General features: G+C 37.5%; 1 protein-coding gene across 1 annotated transcript; it reads left to right on the top strand.

Moving 5' to 3' along the window:
- Positions 1 to 3,679: 3,679 nt before the first annotated feature.
- Cpsf73 (cleavage and polyadenylation specificity factor 73) lies at positions 3,680 to 22,381 on the top strand. The gene is made up of 16 exons (XM_072303464.1): positions 3,680 to 4,145; positions 5,914 to 5,977; positions 6,982 to 7,079; positions 7,543 to 7,671; positions 8,533 to 8,710; positions 9,299 to 9,388; positions 9,847 to 9,997; positions 11,222 to 11,397; positions 12,204 to 12,333; positions 14,964 to 15,139; positions 16,282 to 16,434; positions 16,721 to 16,829; positions 18,604 to 18,791; positions 19,734 to 19,871; positions 20,340 to 20,462; positions 21,565 to 22,381. Exons 1-16 carry the CDS (start codon positions 4,084 to 4,086, stop codon positions 21,658 to 21,660), a joined length of 2,061 nt encoding a protein of 686 aa, XP_072159565.1. The 5' UTR covers positions 3,680 to 4,083; the 3' UTR covers positions 21,661 to 22,381.
- The last annotated feature ends 216 nt before the right edge of the window (positions 22,382 to 22,597 follow it).

The following is a 22,597-nucleotide window of genomic DNA, read 5'->3' as shown; positions in this document are numbered from 1 at the left end:
ATTTTTTTCAGTTTTAACTGTTTTTAAAATGTTTCAGTCTCAATTTTTTTTAAAAATTTCCTACTTTATTTTCAATTCTTTTCTAACTTTTTTACTCCTTTACTTTCAATTTTTGTATCTGCTAATTTATATTTTTTGTATAATTTCAACTTTCATTATTTTTTTTGCATCATTAGCTTTAATTTTGAATTTTAGTGCGATCCATTTTTTTTTTCAAAGAAACGTAACTTACAAAACTTCATTTACATGTTGATTGATTAAAAAAGAATAATAGAAAAATTAAGTATCGGATTCACATTCAAAGACAAAATCATCATTTGCTGGCAAAATTACCCCAATGGGGGCCCTGAAATGGTAAAATTACGCCCCTAAAACGTACACGCGCAGGTAGTGTAGTGGTTCAATCGCTAGAACGATCACCGAAGTTAAGTTACGTCGGGCGTAGTTAGTACTTAGATTGGAGACCGCATGGGAACGAGCGATGTCCCCTGAAGATTGTGATACTTGCTTGGGATTGAAAACTAACAGCAGCCCTCCCTGATCGTCAAATGGTGACTTAACGTACCTGGCAAATCGGTAATTAACGAAATTTTTGCCTGTACAGTATTTCTGGGAGTTTCCACTCCGCTTACGTCTGAGACACTTAGGTCAGTGCCACTTACATCAGAGGCACTTGCCTTTGGAACAGACCTAACACTGAGGTAGCAGATCAGCGCCCGGCAGCACTGACATCAGTGCTTAGGTCTGTTCCAAAGGCAAGTGCTACTGATCTGAGCACTTGCCATTTTTACCAGGGAAATAATTCAAAAATGTGCAACACTGCAGGTTTTCATGAAATAAATTTTATACCTGTATTTTCTAAGCTAAGACCGCGGAGCACACTACAGGGTGAGCGAAAAGTCCCCGACCCCCCTCTAACTTTTGAACGAATTGAGCTAGGGAAATGAAACTTTGAGAATGTTCCTATCTCAAAGGGGACCATCTTTTGAGGGGGTCAAAATTTTCCAATTTTTTGGAACCCAACTTTTTTTTTCAAATAGCAACCCCTATCTTGTGATACTTCATTCGAAAGAGCATAAAAAACTAAGAATTTTGGCGCAAACCGCAGATCAATAACTCAATTTTTGACCGAGTTATGATAGGTCAAAGGTCAAATTTGACCTATTTTCAAAAAAGCATAACTCCGGTTCAAATTATCCGGTTATTGATCTGCGGTTTGCGCCAAAATTCTTAGTTTTTTATGCTCTTTCGAATGAGGTATCACAAGTTAGGGGTTGCTATTTGAAAAAAAAAGTTGGGGGCCCCTGTCCCCCCCTGAGGGGGGGACCAAAATTTTGACCCCCTCAAAAGATGGTCCCCTTTGAGATAGGAACATTCCCAAAGTTTCATTTCCCTAGCTCAATTCGTTCAAAAGTTAGAGGGGGGGCCGGGGACTTTTCGCTCACCCTGTATGTAACGAAATTGGCAGCAGAGATCGGACATGGGACATGGGCACTAATTTTGTATCCGGCCGGAATGGGCATGAAATGTTCCTAAGGGTTCATACTTTACGAATCTAGCATGTATTTTCAATTTTTTTCCTCCAATTTTTATCCTAGATCTCCTCGAATGTGGCAGATTCCGCTGTTCCTGAAATTGTCACACTTGCTTCGTCAAAATCTTTTCGACCCATGTATTCAGGCTCGGACTGGCCATAAGGCTAATCTGGCATTGGCAGATACGCCCCCTTGGCGCCCCTCTGACAGATAGCAAAATAAGAAGAGAAAAAAAAAATTACGACCGAGAATATATGCGGAAAATTTCTTAAAATGAACGGAAGAAGAGAGAGTTAGGAGTTAAGAGAGGTGCTTTTACGCATAGAGGTGAACAGAGGTCCAAGAACTACTTTCTGAAGCGTACAAACTTTTCTGTGAAATTGTCACCTTTTTGTTGACACACAGGCGCTTTATCATCCCCCTCCTTCACTCTCTATGTGTAACTACCGTAGAAGCGATAGCCGGTTCGATTTTTAGACGTACGCACACTTTATAGACCTCTTGAGAGACCTTTAAACATATTTCTTCCTTTTCAAAATGACTATTGATTTGGACATACCATAGCATATCTCGGACAAACTTAACCTTAATTTACTTCGAAATTCAAAATTAAGTAGAGACATATAAAGTGTAAACGCGATACAACTATTCTCGCAAGATGGGTGTCGACATTGCATATGAATAATGCAAGATGCGATGGCGTGAGTCGTGAACTCGCAATGCACTGCTCTAGTTTAAAGCAACATTACAAATAAGACAAACGGAAACAAACACAACATGGAAATAAAGCGAGGGAAAGGATGCGCGTTAATGACGGCGCAGAGATACAACTATTCGTACTTGATGGACATCCGTGCTGCATCTGAAAAATTGAAGGCGCGATGACGAGAAGCGTGAGTTCTCAATGCTCTGCAATATGCTGCCAATGAGGTGTCGCTCAGATTTGGGAGGAAAGTTAAAAAAGAGGCCCGAATACATCTCTCCTACTTTCGGCTGTGTTATTCACGTAGTGCTTGAAGCACCATTACGAATAAGACAAACGGAAACAAACACAATATGGAAATAAAGCGAGGGAAAGGATGCGCGTTAACGACTGCGCAGAGATACAACTATTCGTACTTGATGGACGTCCTTGCTGCATCTGAAAAATTGAAGGCGCGATGACAAGCGTGAGTTCTCAATGCCCTGCAATATGCTGCCAATGAAGTGTCGTTCAGATTCGGGAGAAAAGTTTAAACCGCAGCACTGACACGGTTCTTATGGAAATAATGGTGCTTGGTTGCGTCTACTGGCTTTAATTTTTTTTGTTTTCTTTAATTTCAGAAGTCTGCCGGTCACTTCAATGCGTTCAATTTTACAATTTTTCCTCTGTACAATTAATAAACTTAGAACCTGAAATAGCGTAAACTTGTGCTGCTTCGCCAAAATTTTCTTGCCTCATCAGGAAATATCACATTACGCTCCTTTAACCAGCCAAGGGTATACGCCCTCAGATGCGAGCCAGTCCGACCCTGCTTGTATTTTATTGTGAGATTTTTGCATGTAAATTTTAATGCCTGAAACTTATTTTTTAGACTCTGAGGAACATTTGCACTGGTAATAATTGAAATTATATCAAATCTGAAGGCTGCCACGTAACTCTAAAGTTATACCTATTTCAAAAAGATGAAAATTGAACTTTAAGCAAGCTTTAAAAAAATTCGCCGCATTTCGCCGAAAAAGTTAGCATATGGCGTGCTCAAGTAATTCTTCGAGAATGATAATCAGCCATATTTGGCTGCAGATAGGCGTAGGTCGTGAAATTCTTTGATTTTCACTCTAAAATAAGTCTCAGTGCGGGATAAGTAGGTAATGTGCTTCAAAATTGCCTTATTTGTGTAAGCAGGAATTTGTACGTCAAGCAAGTAATTCATGGATGAATAAATGTAAGGGATGAATTAGAACAAATAAATAAAATTGATTAGCGTAAGGGCAGCTTGGTTAGGATTGCAATGATTTAGCCAAAGTCGCTTTTTTTCGTCATTCGTTTCCCCTCCTACCAACGGTTACGCTCTCTTATTCCACGTGCGTTATTTTAAACTTCCCGCCGATCGGATTTTCGATGCAATTGGCGTTGCCGTGCATCTGTAACCTCTAACCTAACCAAACTTATCAGCACGAGTCTGTTTACAAAATTCGGAAATAAACTTTTCAGCCGGTATAAATCTATTGCCTTGGCTTTCTCACGCTGATTTACTCTTTTTTTCACCAGTTTATCGAAAATGAAGAGTGCCTTTGTCGTCCCTAGTATCCGTCAGTGAAAAATGCTGTACTCCTGTGCCCTAATTTGTTTCATACTCCTGATGTCAATGCAACTGACTCTGCTCGCTATACTCAACTCAATCGACTTTGTTTTAAGCGAACTATCACATTGACTTGCCTAAATAACATGTTAAACGTATGATCAAACTCATCACCAACCAATTTAAGTAATTTACTACCTGTCAGAGGGCTTAATCTCATGAAACCGAATTAACCTTACGAAAGTTGAAACTTACTATTTGCGACAATGTCGAGGAAGAAATCAGATGTGCCTGTGGAAGAAAGCGATGTACTCTCTATCAGGCCTTTGTAAGTACCTTAAAACTTTTCTGTAAGTATAATACTGCATTGGACAGAGAACCGTTAGGTTTCTCGTTAAAGTGCTTGGCAGAGTGGTTGACAAACTTGTATGAAGTGATTGAAGAACCACAGACTCATTTCTTGCATTTTTATATGTTTCGAGAATCAAGATAAGATTGAAGGGTGTACTTCGGTACATGGGCTGCTCCTCGCAGCCACTCCACTCTTTCTCTGCAGACCCGTTGACCCCTCCTCCGAGACACTTCGGTACCTGGGCTGATTCAATCCGTTCCGTACCGTACCGTACCGTTTCCGTACGTTATCTCCTTTTTAGGATGACGTTATCCTTTTCAGGATGACGTTGTTCTTTTTAGGATGACGGGATTTAGAGGATCTTACCCTACAAGCCTGAGTGGCGTAACGTAACCTAACGTAACCTTACCTAACGCAACGTAACCTAACGTAACAGACCCATTAGTTAGGTTACGCCACGTAAGGCATCCCTCGGGTGGTTAGGTTAGGTTAGGTTAGGTTAGGTAAGGTTAGGTTAGGTTAGGTTAATTTTTTTTTATGTTTCTAATTAGCATATATCTAAAGAACCAACTACTATTTTACAAAAATATTCATTAAAATTTTCCTCTCAAAAAACAAGAATAAGTAATACAAATTATAAAACTCCGGTAATTATATGTATCCGGTTGATGAGTGTTTACTGACGCAAGCGTTAGCGCTAGCGTCGGTGGTGAGTTGCAGCCCAGATTCCGAGGTGCCATAGCTCTTTGAGAGTGGGCCTGCGTTGCATTTACGGAGCAGCCCAAGTACCAAAGTTTCTCCTGAATACAACTGTAAACAAGAGAAAAGTCAACAAACGAATTAAGGAGTTCAGTAGCTACTGCATGAATATTTGCAATGGTACATTGTAAATGACGGCAGTTTTATTACCCTTTTGCTATTACCTCCATTCATATCGATGACGTAAGCCTGCAATAACATATCTCGTTTGCGGTGTGTGAAAATCTTTGCCTCTCTGTTATTTTTTAAAGGAGAACAAATTGACATCATTCCTTGAAGTTTTTGCAGAATTTTCTTTGCACAGAGAAGAAAAATCACAGCAGTTTTAAACAATTGCCGCTGAGTAGTTTTCCGTTTAAAAATAAAGTATGACAGGAAGTCTGCAACGTGGCAAACCGAGTTATGTGATTGCTGACTTACATGGTTGATGTGTGGTTAAATTAGCTACTGTTAAAACATGTCTGTCACTGATTTGCATTTGTCAATTCTCTCATTTATACAGGTCTCAACCACGGTCATTCATGGTCTGGTCAGAGCTAGTTAGGGCAACTGATTGAATCTAAATCTGGAACTGAGGGGCATAGAGGAAAAGGCGCATAAGTGCATTCTTGGATAGAATTGAGTCATTAAAAATTTCAAGTAAAAGTAGTCGTAGTGCATCTTTTGTGAAAAATTTGCTCCCAAAATTTCAATTTTTAATCATCAAAAAGTCAGTTTGAACTTTCTCTCCGCCACAAGGATCTTGTAATTTTGAAACTTCAAACCTGTATTACTCAATACAGCAAAAACTGTATATATGTGCCTTTTCCTCCAAGCCCCTCAACTATTACCTACTTCCTTTTTCTATTTTATTTGTAGATATCAGATCTGATTGTTAGTCTAAATACAGTCTGCAGTCACTTTGTAGTATATCTTGATGTTTTTCCCCCATTTAAATAGAAGCTTTAGGAAATTAATCATATTGCTTTTCTTTCTATTTTCCCAGGGGTGCAGGCCAAGAAGTCGGAAGGTCTTGTATCATGCTGGAATTCAAAGGAAAGAAAATTATGGTAATGATGATTCAATCTATTAATCACCGGTGATTCTCTAAACTGAGAAGTGGCTATTTACTCAGGGAGTACACATGTTAGCTTAGCAATTTTATGTATTGGGTGTTTTTATTAGATTTTTGAGAAGACAGTATGGAAATTATGAACTAAAAGCGAGGATTAACACAAAGAAATTTTATTTTGTTTTGTGAACGTGCTGTATGAGCTGAGTTAGTAGTATTTTTTACAATTTTTCTCTGATGTGGAAAGTTGGAGAAATTTTGATATTAGAGTAATCTATTGAGTTTGTACAGCTTTTTGATGTCATGTAACAGCGTTTCGACGGTGTAAGTTGGCAATCACATAACTCGGTTTGCGAAGTCGCAGACTTCCTGCCATACTTTTATTTTTTTAACGGAAAACTACACACCGGTAATTCTTTAAAACTGCCGTTATTTTTCTTCTCTGTGCGAGGAAAATTCTGCAAAAACTTCAAGGAATGATGTCAATTTGTTCCCCTTTAAAAAAATAACATAGGGGCGGAGATTTTCAGACACCGCAAACGAGTTATGTGATTGCCGACTTACACCGTCGATTTCCTCTTTTTTTTTTTTTTTTCTTTTCTTTTTTTTTTTTTTTTTTTCAGATTAGACCTCTCTTTCATAACTTTTTCAACAATTGGTCAATTTTGAAACTCATGCTATTTTTGTGCTTTGTTCGCTCAGTATTTTATAGATGAACACATTTTTTGAAGACTTCGTGTCTCTGTATTTTTTGTTTTAATAGCTTTTTTTTAGGGAGAGAGGAGACACTATCTACAATGGTTGTAAAATTTATGAACACCGCACAGTTTCTGCACTGATACCTCTCGCTAATGCCAAAACCAATCTTTGGATGAATCAGCATTTTCTAATAGTTCAACATGCACAAGAATATTTTACCTTTAAATTTTGCATGACCATGAGGTCATACATTTTGATTTATCTTTATTGATTGCATTAATTTTTATTTTTATTTTGTCACAGCTTGATTGTGGCATTCATCCTGGTCTATCTGGCATGGATGCTTTGCCTTTCGTGGATCTTATTGAAGCCCATGAAATTGATATTCTACTAGTATCTCAGTAAGTTCTAGCTGCCAAATTGGTCCCTCTAACCACAAATTCCTCTTTGAAGCTCTGTAGAAAAACCCTCATAAACTTTTCTTTCATAAATATTTTAACTTTTTCAGTTTTTTCAATTCTCTGATTCTTTTCCTTTATATGCATCCTGTGGCGATATGTTTTTGTAAATGCAGGATCCAGAACTCCTCTTCCCTGGAGTAATAAATCTCTTTTGGACACCTGCTGATGCAGAAGATGCAAGAGCTCAGGCCACGATGTACTTGAATTCCCATTAGTTCCATAACTCAACAGAATCAATTTACTAGGCATATCATCTTTAGGTTCTGTAATCAAGGTTTTTTCCCCTTACACTTTAGATCAAAGTTACAAGTTGCTACTGTCTTATTATATCAATTTTACCAGTGTAAAATTACGCATATAACATAAGTATAAATATATAAGTATGATTTATTTTCTCCAACAGTTTCCATCTGGATCATTCTGGTGCCCTACCATGGTTCTTACTAAAAACTTCTTTCAAAGGCCGTTGTTACATGACCCATGCAACAAAAGCAATTTACAGGTGGCTTGTGTCAGATTATATCAAAGTGAGGTATGTACCTTTATCTATTTTCCATCAGTAGACTCAGGTCAAGGATGCCATAAGTCAGGGCGCAGCCATTTTATCTCCATATGATCAATGAGTTACGCAAATTGTATTACAGAGATTACTAAGAATTATCGTAAGGCACATTGACGCAAGAGTGGCAGAGAAGAATATCACTCATGAAAGCCTTTGTTTTACTTCTAAAAGAAATAGCTGTAACACATTGACTGCCGTGGTGTTTTTGTTTGTACCTTTGCTGATACACTGGTGCTGGTCTTGTAGAAAAGAGCAAAATAAAATGAACTTTGAATTATTAGATAAATATTGGAGCTTCAAAATGTGTGTGTCTCGTCTGTAACCACATCAGTTACAAGATGTTTATTTCTGAATGATGCTCAAGACCAGCAGCATCAGGTATTTCTTCAAATAAGCTCTGCAACCTACAAGACACAACGAAATACAGGTTAGTCGCTAAGTGTGGTGGTGCGGCTCCTGAAACGACTCCATTAGCATCAGCTGGGCTATCCTGCCGGAAGCTCTTACTTGGATTCATAGGATATTTAAACAGGGGGTTTGGGATTCCAATTACCGAGCTGAATCATCTATCAAATCCTTTTTCCACGATTTTTTGCAGCAGGTTCTTTGCTATTTTCGTAGTGCACACTTGTGCATCTTGAGATGAAAGAGTGGACGTAAGATATTTTTGACAGAAAATTCAATTAAGAAGATTTTCACACGAAGGATTTGATTTTCTAAGATCTCTGTCCATCCCACTTCTCTTTATCTTCTTTGAGTCACCAAGAATCCATACGCTAAGCTTTTTCTTCTAGATTGATGAAGACTAATTTTTTGTCACTTTTCATGTAGCAACATTGCAACGGAGCAGATGCTGTACACAGAGTCAGATTTGGAAAAAAGCCTGGACAAGATTGAAACGATCAACTTCCACGAAGAAAAAGATGTTGGTGGAGTGAAGTTTTGGGCCTACAATGCAGGGCACGTCCTAGGAGCTGCCATGTTCATGGTCGAAATCGCAGGAGTCAAGGTAAATTACTATATTAATTTATTATCTCCTCCTCTTTTTACCTTCCTCCTCTCCTCAATCGGAAGACTTAACACATAATCAGTTTAACTGTATTCACTTGCCTAAATTTCCTCTCATTTTTGTTTTTTTAAGCAAAAACTGAGATAGGTGTACAATACCTTGAAACTCTCAGCAAATTCTCTCAAGCAGTTTTTTTAGTAATTTCTTCAAGGCAGTGCATAGCTTGAAATCCAGTCCCCAATTGGCGAATTGCCGTCTACTTCACAATGGCTGCTAGCTGTTATCAAATCAGATGGACTAACTTTCACTCATCAGAAACCGACTAGCTCAATTTAAATGTTGGGAACCTTTAATTCCAAGTCAAGTACATGCATTGTCATGCTTTTTTATCACTGTATAAGCACATCCTCTCAATGAAGCGAGTTTGTCTCAGGTGCATTATTAGTTGCGCCTCCCTCTGTCCAATCCGATTTCCAAGAATTTTTTTGAATATGTACCTACCTATTTGCAATTCAGGAACATACTTACATATCTATAAGAGTATCAGTCAGTCTTCTCCTAATGTGAAAATCTGCGAAATTTTTACAGATATTGTACACAGGTGACTTTTCAAGACAGGAGGATAGGCATTTAATGGCAGCCGAAATCCCATCCGTGCGACCTGATATCTTAATTACTGTAAGTGTCCAATGTATAATTAATTTATTTTGATTTTACTTTTATTTTTTCATTATCATATATTATGACCTGACAGAAACAAATCACAAGTATTTATAGTTAAATACTTGCATCAGATTTTATGATACAAATTAATTAGGAAATTGGAAAAATGATAAAGTTGCGTTAAAAACCTTACTTATGCACAAATTTCTGTTACAAAACACACATAGAGATTGATGAAAGAAATCCACAATGGCAAAGCTATGTTCAACTTGGAACAATAATAGCTTGACTAAAAAATGTTTTGACTGATTTTGTATTTATAATAAATTTGAATCAAAAGAAGAAAAAATGAATAAATAAATAGAAAAATCCGGTGCATTAAGAAAAAAAGGAAGAAAAATCTTATGTATCCTTGTAGTATTTATCTTGTAGTATTGCAGTATTGAATTCTTGTTTTTCTTAAAAAATTTTAGGAAGCAACTTACGGCACTCACATCCACGAAAAAAGGGAAGACAGAGAAGCCCGCTTCACATCATTAGTCCATGATATTGTCAACAGAGGTGGCAGGTGTCTTATCCCAGTTTTTGCCCTTGGTCGGGCTCAAGAACTCCTCCTTATTTTGGGTAAGATTTTATTTTAAGCTTATCTTTGAAATTGAACGTTTTGTTAGAGAATCCAGTTCTAAACGCAAAGGAGCCGATTTGGATATTCTGTTTTGTAAGCTACAATGAGCCTGTTGCAAACTTTTGCTAGAGCAGAATGAGGAGTTGTTTCCTATAGATAATGCCTCAAAAATCACGATGAGCGCATCGGCAAAGTCTGAAATGCACTTATAAATTCACAATCTGCGTAAGAAATTTGCGTTATTTTGAGCTTCCCGCTTCAAAAACGATACTACTGCACAGGTGAACATTTTGTTAGAGGAGTCGCTCCATCGTCGGCAATATTCATCATGGCCGACGCTTGCGCAGTTCCTCGCGTAATTCGAGGAGAGTTCAAGGTCAATTAAGGCGGGCGAGGAAAATATGAACGTAAAGACGCCGATTGTTATCTGGTTTAATCCTGTTCAGGTGTTATCTCGTCCCATCACACGTGTTTTGGCGGACTGGCGTCGGCCATGATGAGTATTGCCGCCAATGGAACGACTCCTCTAACAAGATTTTCACCTGTACCGTAGTATCGTTTTCGAAGCGGGAAGCTCAAAAAACCGCAAATTTCTTACGCAGATTGTGAAATTATGAGTGCATTTCAGACTTTGCCGATGCGCTCATCGTGATTTTTGAGGCATTATCTGTAAGAAACAACTCTTAGTTTTGCTCTAGCAAAAGTTTGCAACAGGCCCATTTGAATAAATTAAAGTTAAATTTTCACCATAAACGCAGTATTTTTATGGCAGTCTTTTCTTTGAATCATTGTTTTTTTGTGGATTTTTTTAACAGACAGCCCCGATTAGATTTTCATGCACAAGATAAAATGAGTATGGTAAGATGTTGGCTCTGTTGCTGAGAAAGATACAAAATGCCTCTTTAATTTTATCATCAACATTAATAACTGCATGTCAATGATGGAAAACGTGGATCTTGATTGCGTTGTTTCAGAACTGATGTTCATTTCAATAGAATAACATCTGATGTTCATAAAATATTCTGAACATTTGAAACTATTAGTAGTGATAATAATTGGCTGTCCTCCAAAAATATAAAGTATAATATCAAATCTGCCACCTTGGTAATCTACTTGATCAAGATAATTAAAATTTCTCTACTTTTACCATTGAGTTGACCACTACAACACAGCGACAGTTGAGCAGCGTACAAAAAATTATTGCTAATGCATTTTTTCTACAGATGAATACTGGAGTCAGCACCCAGAACTTCACGACATTCCAATCTACTATGCTTCATCACTAGCAAAAAAGTGTATGGCTGTTTATCAAACCTTCATCAATGCCATGAACGAAAGGATCCGTAGGCAAATAGCAATTAACAATCCGTTTGTGTTCAAACATATCTCAAATTTAAAAGTAAGTATCGAATTTCTGGAAATATTTCTTACTTAATGGACCATCTTTTCAGTCGCTTTTCATTTAGAGAATATTTTGAATGTGCACAATAAACGAGCTTCAAGTATCTTTTAGGGTCTCCTATTTTAACTTTTAATGAACAGATTCAGCGGTTGAACTTCACTGAAAAATTTTTAGACCTACTTTGCTTGGTCAATATCTAGGGGCCTAAACGTTTTTTTCTGAAGTACTGGATGTCTTTCGGCACCTTAGAATTAGGCTTTTTCTAACCAATCACACATTTTCATAGCTTTCCCTCCCCAATTAAATTCTTTTGAAGGAGTTCCTAACAGATTACAGTGTCAATCAAAAAAGGTTACCTAGGTTCCAATGTTTCCATATTTAAATGATCATGCATTTTTCGGTACTAACTTTGGCCCCACCACCAATTATTTAGACGCAAATAAGAAACTCTTAAGTGCATTTTGCGCACAGTGCCCTGTTGGATTCAAACACTGGGCAGATTTTCCAATCAGAACGAATTTTGATGTATTTCCTTCCACCGTTGACTTAAAGGTGGCAGGAAATGCTGGATCTACAAATCAAGGTAAATTTGGGGCACAACAAGCATTTTGTGACTCATTTTCTCAACATGGAAAATTTTTTACCACAATAATTCTGGAAAATTTGCCAGATGGTGTGAAAACTTTATTGATTTCAGGAGCCTGGTTACCATCAAAATGAAAATACTGTTTCCTCCTTTTAATTTTCTTTTTATGTTTCATCTTGGTGCTCTCGGTATTCAGACTTCATGTTTGATCTTTCAGGGTATAGATCATTTTGATGACATTGGTCCATGCGTGATTATGGCTACACCTGGTATGCTGCAAAATGGTCTCTCAAGAGAATTGTTTGAATCATGGTGCACAGATTCCAAGAATGGAGTCATCATTGCCGGTGAGTTCTCTTGCAGTTGGATGCATTTAAATCCAAAGGAATTTTATCGATTTTGACATGAGCCCTGTCATGCATGTAATCTTATGTATCTCAGGGGTCGTGTCAAAACGGATACAGGGTTATTCAAAAGTTACGCACCACTGGCCATAACTTTAGTTCTAATTATGATTTCGATTTGCGGTTTGTGGCGTCCTTCCTCATATCGAGGAGGAAACTTTTTGAGGTACTTTTCAGTTCTTCACCCCCCCAGGGGGAGGGGGGGTGGGGGGCAACTCAAAAATTTCAAATGGCAACCCCCATCATGTGATACATCGTTAGAAAGAGTATGAAAAAAGAAAATTTTTGGCGCAAACCGGAAGTCGATCTGACCCCCCTGTCAAAAGTTAGGGGGGTCCAAAGGTTATTTAGGGGGTCCGTACCTTCATTTTTTAGAGTAGCTTCGGCGGCTCTTGGACATACCGTTTCTCTTTTCAAAGAGTCCTCGAATACTCCAAGTCTGATACCGAAGTCTTCATATTGCCCCCGGGCCACCACAGCCCCCCCGTAGGGGGGGATGGGCCTGTTACAATGAAACATTGCATTAAAATGCGAAAAGTCACAGAAGAGCTTCAAACTTAGCATCAAATCCGAGTGGAACTTCTTGCCAATGTTAACGCAAACGCAGCCTGCAACTTTAAAGTGAGTTTTCAAAACTCTTAGCCCCCTGCCCCCCCTCATTATTGGTTGCAGAGCGGGTAAAAACCGGGAAATTCACTACAAATAATGCCCGAAACTAATGTCCAACTTGAGGAGGACCCTTGAAACGTTGCGATCAGTCGGAGCATTGAAATACAAGGACTGCCACCCCCTTAAAGTACGGAAACATCCAAAACACCCTCGCTGCCCCCCTCATTTTTCGTTACGGAGCGGGTAAAAACCGGGAAAATCGCCAGAAATGATGCCCGAAACCACTGTAGAACTTGACGAGAACCCTTGAAACGTTGCGCTCAGTCGGAGAACTGCAACACAGGAACTGCCGCCCATTTTAAGGATGGAAATACCCATAAAACCCCCGCTGCCCCCCTCTTTTTTCGTTGCAGAGCTGGTAAGAACCGGGGCATCATTTCTGGCGATTTTCCCGGTTTTTACCCGCTCCGTAACGAAAAATGAGGGGGGCAGCGAGGGTGTTTTGGATGTTTCCGTACTTTAAGGGGGTGGCAGTCCTTGTATTTCAATGCTCCGACTGATCGCAACGTTTCAAGGGTCCTCCTCAAGTTGGACATTAGTTTCGGGCATTATTTGTAGTGAATTTCCCGGTTTTTACCCGCTCTGCAACCAATAATGAGGGGGGGCAGGGGGCTAAGAGTTTTGAAAACTCACTTTAAAGTTGCAGGCTGCGTTTGCGTTAACATTGGCAAGAAGTTCCACTCGGATTTGATGCTAAGTTTGAAGCTCTTCTGTGACTTTTCGCATTTTAATGCAATGTTTCATTGTAACAGGCCCATCCTCCCCTACGGGGGGGCTGTGGTGGCCCGGGGGCAATATGAAGACTTCGGTATCAGACTTGGAGTATTCGAGGACTCTTTGAAAAGAGAAACGGTATGTCCAAGAGCCGCCGAAGCTACTCTAAAAAATGAAGGTACGGACCCCCTAAATAACCTTTGGACCCCCCTAACTTTTGACAGGGGGGTCAGATCGACTTCCGGTTTGCGCCAAAAATTTTCTTTTTTCATACTCTTTCTAACGATGTATCACATGATGGGGGTTGCCATTTGAAATTTTTGAGTTGCCCCCCACCCCCCCTCCCCCTGGGGGGGTGAAGAACTGAAAAGTACCTCAAAAAGTTTCCTCCTCGATATGAGGAAGGACGCCACAAACCGCAAATCGAAATCATAATTAGAACTAAAGTTATGGCCAGTGGTGCGTAACTTTTGAATAACCCTGTATAGCTCCTTCTGATTTAAATACGTTTAACTTTCTATCCTTCATTGTTAATTGTGTGGATCCGTGGAAAAGAAGGCTGCAATTCCCAGTTCAAAATTTCCCTTTTTCCATTCTCCCAGATTTTTTAGAAGATAACTTTTGTTGAGAGAGAAATAAATAAAAATTTAAAAAACTAATGCGATTCAGTCTCTAAAAAGAGTAATAAAAAAAGGTCTAAAAATCAATGAAAGTTAGTTTTTAACAATGCTAATAATTTTTTTTTCTGATAATAATCCATGAAATTCACCCAGTTAATGAAAATAAAAATGTAAAATAAATACCCATCTAAATAATATTGGCACTTCGCTTCTTTATCTGAGAATCTTAGCTCATTAGACATTTAGCCCCAAGTGATTTTTTTTTGTTTCAAAATTTTAATAAAATTATCAATTTGTTACTTACTGATACTGAAACCTTGGCTCTAAGATACCTCCAGATGTTCTTTGTGTGTGTCGGTCAAAATATGTGACAAATGTCTTCTATTTTCTGCTAAAATTAATCTGCTAGCAAAATATCTTTTGAAATCTATTAAGCAGTTATAAGTAGCAATTGTTTTCCCCCCTATTGAAAAATTGTATTTTAAATGAGTTGTTTCTTTTGCTTTTGTCTTTGCTTTGGCCATGTATTGATTTCAGTGCTTCTAAGTTGCCACACATTTGTTTACCCAGGTTACTGCGTGGAGGGAACGTTAGCTAAAACAATCCTATCGGAGCCAGAAGAAGTTGTCGCAATGACAGGCCAGAAACTTCCTCTTAAAATGTCCGTTGACTACATCTCATTTTCTGCTCACACTGACTATCAGCAGACAAGTGAATTCATCCGCATTCTCCGCCCTCAACATGTGGTACTGTTACTTTTCTCTTATTCTATCTCATTGTCAGTTGGGTGCTAGTATATTATTGCAAGATTCAACTAATATGAATTTGTCCCCAACTTTTATGTTAGGTGTTTGGATTTAAAAAAACCAGAAGCCAGAAGATCATGTCCCATATCATCATAGTCCTATATCATACTCTTATCAACAGAAGACATGTTTAAATTCTTCGTGAAATTTGACTCCACTCTACGCAGCCTAACTTTATTCGCTGAATGCTGAATATTTGCTAGGTCCTGTGTAATTTGGAGACAACATTGACCGTAAGTCAACGCAAGATGAATTATTCGCCGTTCTTATTCAAAGTCGGTCTTTGTACCCTGAGTCAAAGAAATTTAGAGAATCTGGGCTTTCATCACGATTCCCAGACACCATCTTAGCTACATTCATCCTCTTGCCAAATTTTTTGGAGATTTTTACCATTATCGAGTTGCTGTTTTGTAGCTGGCGAGTTAAGATATGCAATACTCTCTCCTCGCTCGGAAAATGTTCGCTGTTTTTTCTAGAAATTTGATGCTTGCCAAATGATGAGTAAGATTTGACGTGGGTGAGTAGTGTGGAGGGAAACATTTGTAGACACACTCACCACTTGCTGAACCCTGAATGCTTGTCATTCAGCTCCCTATCTGGTTAATGCTGTATAGTGTGTAATTGCCTTAAAACAATGAACTTGAGTTGAGCAGCCTTGCCTAATTCACAAAGAAGGAAAGATATAGGGCATCTTCCAAAAGTGTGTTCTGGAAGTTGATTATTGCATAATTTGCTCATCAAAGTTAAGTAGGTGGCTTTCTCAGTAGTTTTTACTGAAAAAAGAGAAGTTTTTCATAATAGTTTTCAGTACATAAGATGTCAAAAATAGTCAGAAAAATAGATAACTAGACCATAACCTGTCAAATATTAATATTAATTCATGAAAATTCTTTTTAAATATTACACTGAAGGTCAACTAAACAATTATTTGGCAAGAATGGTTTTATTTACCTTCCTAAGTTTTTCATCCAAAAAAATTCCTTGAAAATTGTTTCCCATTTACTCAGTTATTCTGAGGAAAAAAGAAAAACTGGCATTAGTCAGTGTGACTTAAAATGCATTTCGATGGATTATGTTTTCAGGTTCTAGTTCATGGAGAACAAAATGAAATGGCTAGGCTCAAAGCTGCTTTGATGCGGGAATATGAAGATGATCCGGACACCAAAATGGAAGTCCATAACCCTCGTAACACCATTGCTGTGGAGCTCACTTTTCGTGGTGAAAAAGTTGCGAAGGTAGGTACCTTCATTTTTACTTTTGAATTTGAGGAATCCTCTCATGAGTGTTTGCTCTTGTGCCAGTTTATATAGCTTACTGTCTCAGTAAATTCTACCATTTTTTCGAACGTGTCTTTTGCTCCAGACACGCAAGTCCCTGGAAGTTACTTTGAGTAAAAAAATTGAATTTTGGGTTTGAAACTTTGACACTTGAGTTTGGAAGATGAGGAAAAGTAAAATGATCTCATCTAAAAAGTCTGTCAGTTTTTTCTTTCAAAATGTAATAATCACTTGATTTTTCCAGGTCATTGGCAACCTAGCTGTGCAGAAACCTGTGAAAGGCAGCAATCTTTCAGGAATTGTCATTAAAAGGAACTTCAACTATCACGTAGTTGCGCCTGAGGATTTATCTAGTAAGGAATTTCTTTAAAACAGTTTTTTCATTTGGTGGAGAGATTCTTAGAGATTGAATAGCCCAAGAAAAATGTTGTAAATTGCGAAGCCTCTACTCTCTCCTTGGACGATTGGAACTAAATAAAACCACTCACAACTATGGGCAGAACGTGTTTGAATGCCGAGAATTAATAGGGATACTTTTTTCGAGGTTGCTGGAGGAATGCTGTTTACGAGGTCTGTTAGATTAGAAACCGGATTTTGGTCATAAATAGCCCACAATGCGTCCAAATTACGTTTTCTTGAGTTTTTCTGATAGCTGAAAATATATTTAAGAACGCTACGTTCACAAATTTGAAACATTTTAATTAGCTTCGTTGGTATGTGGCTTGAAGTAAGGCAACCTCAAGGGTGTCTTGCGATTTTTATGTTTGACCGAACTTGTCTCTCTTTTTTCGGTCTTGCACTACATTTTTCAACCCACAAGGACGATTGGAGTTTTGTCTCCATATCGTAGCCGTACACTGAAGTATTGTTACCGAAAATTATCCTATCCAAAAATGTAGGATCATTGTTGGAACGTTCAAGCAGCTAAAGGGAAATTGACATTTGGTTGGATTTTCGTTCAACGGACAACAATCAAGGGGCAAGTGTACCTGAAACTCGATGCGTATCTACATATTCCATCAAAATTGTATGTACAGAGCTTTCAGAAATATTACTCTGTTCAACAAGCTCGAAACGACCATTTTCGAGCACTTCTTCCACGTGACAAATGTCAGTTGCCGTTGAGGGTTGAATCCCATACTCCTCATCTTTGACAAACTCCTGACCCGTTTTGAATCGTTTAACCCACAGCAGCATCAAAACAATGAGAACATATCATACAACGATCTTGGTAAACTTTACTTAGCATACCAAAAGTTTCGGTACAAGGTATACCGAGTTTATAACAAAATTTAATGTTGAATCTTTGCTCTATCAGTGATCGCATGATGGAAATCGCAAAACGCACCTGACTTACTCGTATTCAAGATGACACAGAATAAACACTAATCAAAATAAACAAAATCTGTGAACATGGCGTTATTTAGTATATTTCCAGCTATCAGAAAAGCTCAAGAAAACCTAATTCGGACGCATTGTGGGCTAGTAATGACCAAAATCCGGTTTCTAATCTAACAGACCTTGTATCCCCTTCCATCATCTGGAAAAAAACTCCTCATTTCTCAATAATTAATTTTCTACACCTCTCAATTTTATGGTCGAAACATGCTATTAGCATACTTTTTCAAATCCTGTTATTGCGCTTGTTTAACTTTTTTTCCTTAGACTCCACAACATAGGAAAAAATGGACATCAGAGATTTTTTTTTGAGATGCTCCAATATTTACTTTTATTCTAGCAATGTTAACTTGTCTCCTATGTTTGTTTATGAAAAAGGTTTTTTTAGAATCACAATGAGTGCAAACATTTTTTGTAAAAAATCAAAACCAATCTACTCAGGTCAGTCAATTCATGGACGAGTTTTGAGACCCTACTGCGCAGTGGCGGTAAGAAGTTTTAATGCAATGTATACCTCATAAGAGAAGCTAATGCTGTATTATACTGGCCACAGTTGAGTCAGAGTAAGGCAGGGGAGTAAATTTTAAAAAGATGTACAGTAGTTGACTTGTGTAGGTTGGTCTTTTAAAAAATCATAGTAGTCGGTAAGAATTTTATGGACCAAGCATTCTTTCTGCACATGTAATCAAAGTTAGTTTTCTGATAGTTTTTTACTTCTCCATTTTACAGAGTACACTGATATGGCAACATCTTTGGTAACTCAGTCACTTTCGGTTCACTTCTCTGGGTCGTTTTCAACTTTGAAGTACCTGGTGGGACATCTGGCTGGCCCTGTTGAGGAATCAGTGACAGAAGAGAAGTTAAGAGCGTTCGACTGTATCGATCTCACTTTAGATAAAAAAGTTGTCACCTTGGAGGTAAGTTACATGAATGTATTGCTCTCTGCATAGCCGTAAAGTGAACCTTTAAATTTCATCATTATATTTGGAAGCTTTTAACCACAATCGGTCTAACTACATCAGGTGTTGCCACTTCTTTGTTCAAGATTTACTTTTTATACAAAGAACCAAGCAACGCTCGACTGAGAAACTTCCCAAGTTTACTCTTTATTGAGTAAGTTTTGTTTAAATTGATCAGCACGCATTGATTTTTTTATAGATAAAACTTTTATTCTCTGATTTTATTGTAGAATTTTCCTCTTTTATTTTCTAATAATCCATAGCCATCTCAGGCTTGCATCCATCATTAGGTTTTTATAAACAAATAATATATGTGTAATTACGGACTGTTGTCATGAGCCTGGTATCTTCTGTACATGGGCGCATTTCTACCGTATTCATACCGCATATATTCCTTATAAGTTGAAGCAAATTCCCAGAAAGTTTCAGAGCACAATGTGTTATATTTCTCGGCCAATGAAAGAAAACATGAGAAGAAATTAGGCAACCTTAAAATGCAGTTATGCTGATTCTGTTTAAGTCGGTCCATTTAGTCAACCGAATAATTTCTGTATACATAAACCAAAACGGTCGAAGGTTTTTATCTGATGTATCGTTTTTTATTTCCCTAAAATTGACCTAATTTTCGTTTTTGCAACAATCCTCACCCAGATACTTTTACATCTGTGAATCTTTGTTTCCATCCGCTACCAAGCTTATAGTTGCAAATGCTAATGTGAATTTTCTTTCCGGCTTTTAAAGAAGCTCAAAAGCACCAATGTATCTAATTTTGCTATCATTAAATTTCTGATTTGGGCTGGAGGAGTTGCTATTATTTTTACATTGCACTCTCTGAATTGTATTTTAAATTTTCACCAAGATTAAATTAATCAAGTTCAATGTTTGTTTTTCTTTCCTTAGTGGGTGGCTTCTCCTGTCAATGATATGTTTGCTGATGCAGCACTGGCGGCTGTACTCCAAGCCGAGCAGTGTGGTGCATCTCTTGCATCAAAATCTCTACCCTCTCAACCTATGAAAATGGACCGCATGCATTTTAAGGCAAGTTTAAGACTTGATGCCTCAAAGTTTTCATTGTTAGAATCTGCGGAGTAACAATGATAAAAATTATTGTTTGCGCCTCTTCAATAAACACAAACAAAAACCATGAAATACTTGATGATATACTCTTTCCCCGAAGAAGTTACCCTGAATATCCTTCTTCATTGCAAGGTTTATTTTTAACAGCTGTCTAAATGTTGTATTTAAGTGATTATATCTAAGGTTCATCGGATATTAGAAGTTTTTAAAGAATTTACACTGACGTTTCATTCGATGAATTCAAGTGAAACGTTGTTTTAAGTGACCATCAGATTATCTGAATCCTCTGACTGCCACATTAATTTCTATTATCCGGTATATAATGTAGTTACATGTCTATAACTTTCATTAAGAGTTAAATCAAAGATTTTAGTTTCACTTCTTAATGTGTTCAAATTTTTTCATCGACTTTTCACTTTTTACTTTTAGGAATGTTTGATTGAAATGCTGCAAGAAATGTTTGGTGAAGACTCTGTACCAAAAATATTCAAGGGAGAAAAGTTGTTTGTAACTGTTGATGGAAAGAAAGCCAATATAGATTTAACTGATCTAGTAAGTGGTTTTTAATTATGCAATTTATTTCATGTTAAAATTTGTTTTTATGGGTTTTTGGAGTCTTTTTGACACCTTGCCGAGCGGAGTTTCTGGGATCCCTCACTTATAGTCACAAATCGCGAGACAGAACAAGCACTATGATTGGCCAGTGTTTGAAGGATGTAGATCTTTTACATATGACCGAGGGTCGGAAATTGAGAATTGCGCTAAAATAATTGATTTCATTGATCTATATGAAATTTGTTTCTCAAGTTTGTTACTAAGATTATTGACTTTGGCAGGGAAGCGACTTTTTAGACCGATAGTGAGTTTAGCAGGGAGGCACCAAGTTATTACCATTTTCTTACCAGCACCCGTTCGTATACAGTAGTCAGTGGTAGATTCAAATATTTTCTCTGATACTCAAAAATTTGGTTCCTCTCTGATTCGCTTGATTCATTTGTACAATATTCTTTTTGAGATAATTTATTTTTCTCTGCTTATTAGAGGAAAAGCTTGAAGAAAGCTCAGTCTGTCTTCTGTTGGTAGCAGAATATTACAATTAATGATCTGAAATTTTCTCTTGCGGAAGTATCAAGCACAAAGGCTTGTAAACTTTGCCTTTTTGAAAAATGGCATTTCACAGTTTGTTTAATTTTTCAGGAGGGAGATGTTTGAAGAGGACATGATTATATCATGGTCCGCGTGGCTTTGAAAAGTGCTTGAAAAAATGCTTAATCTTGAATTTTCTTGAAACCATGATTTTTTTTGTAGTGCTTGAATTTTACTCTTTGCTGATTGTCAGCTTTAAGTGCTCATTGTGTGCACAGTGTTATTAACTGTAAAAGGAAAAAGAAGAAAAACCAGACAAAACCCTCATGATTTCAAAATCACGACTGGGGCAAATAACCCTGTTTTGAGGAAAAAATTTCCAGAAATGTCTTGAAAAGTGCTCGTAATTATTTTAGAAAGTGCCTGAAAAGTGGTTGACTTCTAATTTTTGATAATAGAATTTATATTTCACAATCCCATCTTCCCTGGATAACATTTTATATTTTTTCATTACCTTTTCGCTAAATTATGCTTCTCATATGTACATGTTTCCCATTTGTTTGAGCAGTCAGTATTATGTGAGGAAGATGAAGCTCTTTCGCAGATGATCAAGTCAGCTGTGACGAAACTACACCATGCTTTGTCATCAGTCAAAACGGAATAGGAAGGAGATTGCTTTGAAAAACACATTACTGGGACAATTTAATTGAAGAAAAAGTGCTTTCCTTGACCGGAGGTACCAACTTGAGATTGTGTCATGCAATGGCAGATATCTTACCAACATTTCGAGTGGAAAACTATTCTGAGCAAGTTTGATGTCTCCTAATTATGCCTGGTCACCTAGAATTAAATCGATGGGCATTATCTCTACAGAGAAAGGGGATACCTGGGTAGCATTTAGCAGAAAGAAAATAAATCTGTAGCCGTGTTTTCAAAAACGCCCCCAAGTTTGAACAATTTTTATTTTTTCACCAAAAAATTGTTAGTCTTAAGGAGGCCAATCCTTTAAGTTTTATCATTGTGCAATTACATGCATTAAATTATCTTTACATAATGAACACGTTTGAAAAAACCGCAACGGACTTAGTGCCTTTCTGCTGAATGCTATCCATCTGAGCTCAGTTCAACTCTCCTTCTCTAATCCTTAAAGCTGTATTCAGCGCGGAAGGAGTCTGCGTAATATTTAAGCATGCTTTATTTAAGTACTAGTTTTCAGTCTGATGTTTATTTTGTCTGACAATGAGTGCATTTTGACTTTCTCTCAATTGTATGTAAATTGTATTTGTTTTTATTGATCCGTGTAGCTGGATGTTATTTGGCCCCAGCTTATTGTACAGCTTGTAATTGTTTTAGAAATAAAGATAGATACATACTGAGAAAAATAATCTACTTATTTTTTAAAAAAAAAGAAGCAGTCTCTTGAGCCCGTGAGATTTAGAGGTATACAAGGTCGGATCTCTCAAAATTTTTTTCGAGCGTAGCGATGCATCTGAAGGTTTGTCAAATTTGATCAGATTTGAGCCTTTGAGATTCCGTGATATTTCAAAAAATAAGAAATGTTTCATCCATGTTCAGGCATTGCATGTTGTCAGTTTTCTCTC

The sequence above is a fragment of the Bemisia tabaci genome, chromosome 8 (genome assembly GCF_918797505.1).
Source record: "Bemisia tabaci chromosome 8, PGI_BMITA_v3".
NCBI lineage: Eukaryota > Metazoa > Arthropoda > Insecta > Hemiptera > Aleyrodidae > Bemisia > Bemisia tabaci.
The sequence above is the reverse complement of the archived record's forward strand: the minus strand, read 5'-3'. Positions and strand labels throughout refer to the sequence as shown.

Excerpts from the sequence above, each read along its gene's own strand:
- Cpsf73 (XM_072303464.1), top strand. The coding sequence starts at position 4,084 with ATGTCGAGGAAGAAATCAGATGTGCCTGTGGAAGAAAGCGATGTACTC. Across the intron at positions 11,398-12,203 it reads AACATATCTCAAATTTAAAA|GGTATAGATCATTTTGATGA; the intron begins GTAAGTATCGAA and ends TTGATCTTTCAG. Across the intron at positions 16,435-16,720 it reads GTGGTGAAAAAGTTGCGAAG|GTCATTGGCAACCTAGCTGT; the intron begins GTAGGTACCTTC and ends TGATTTTTCCAG.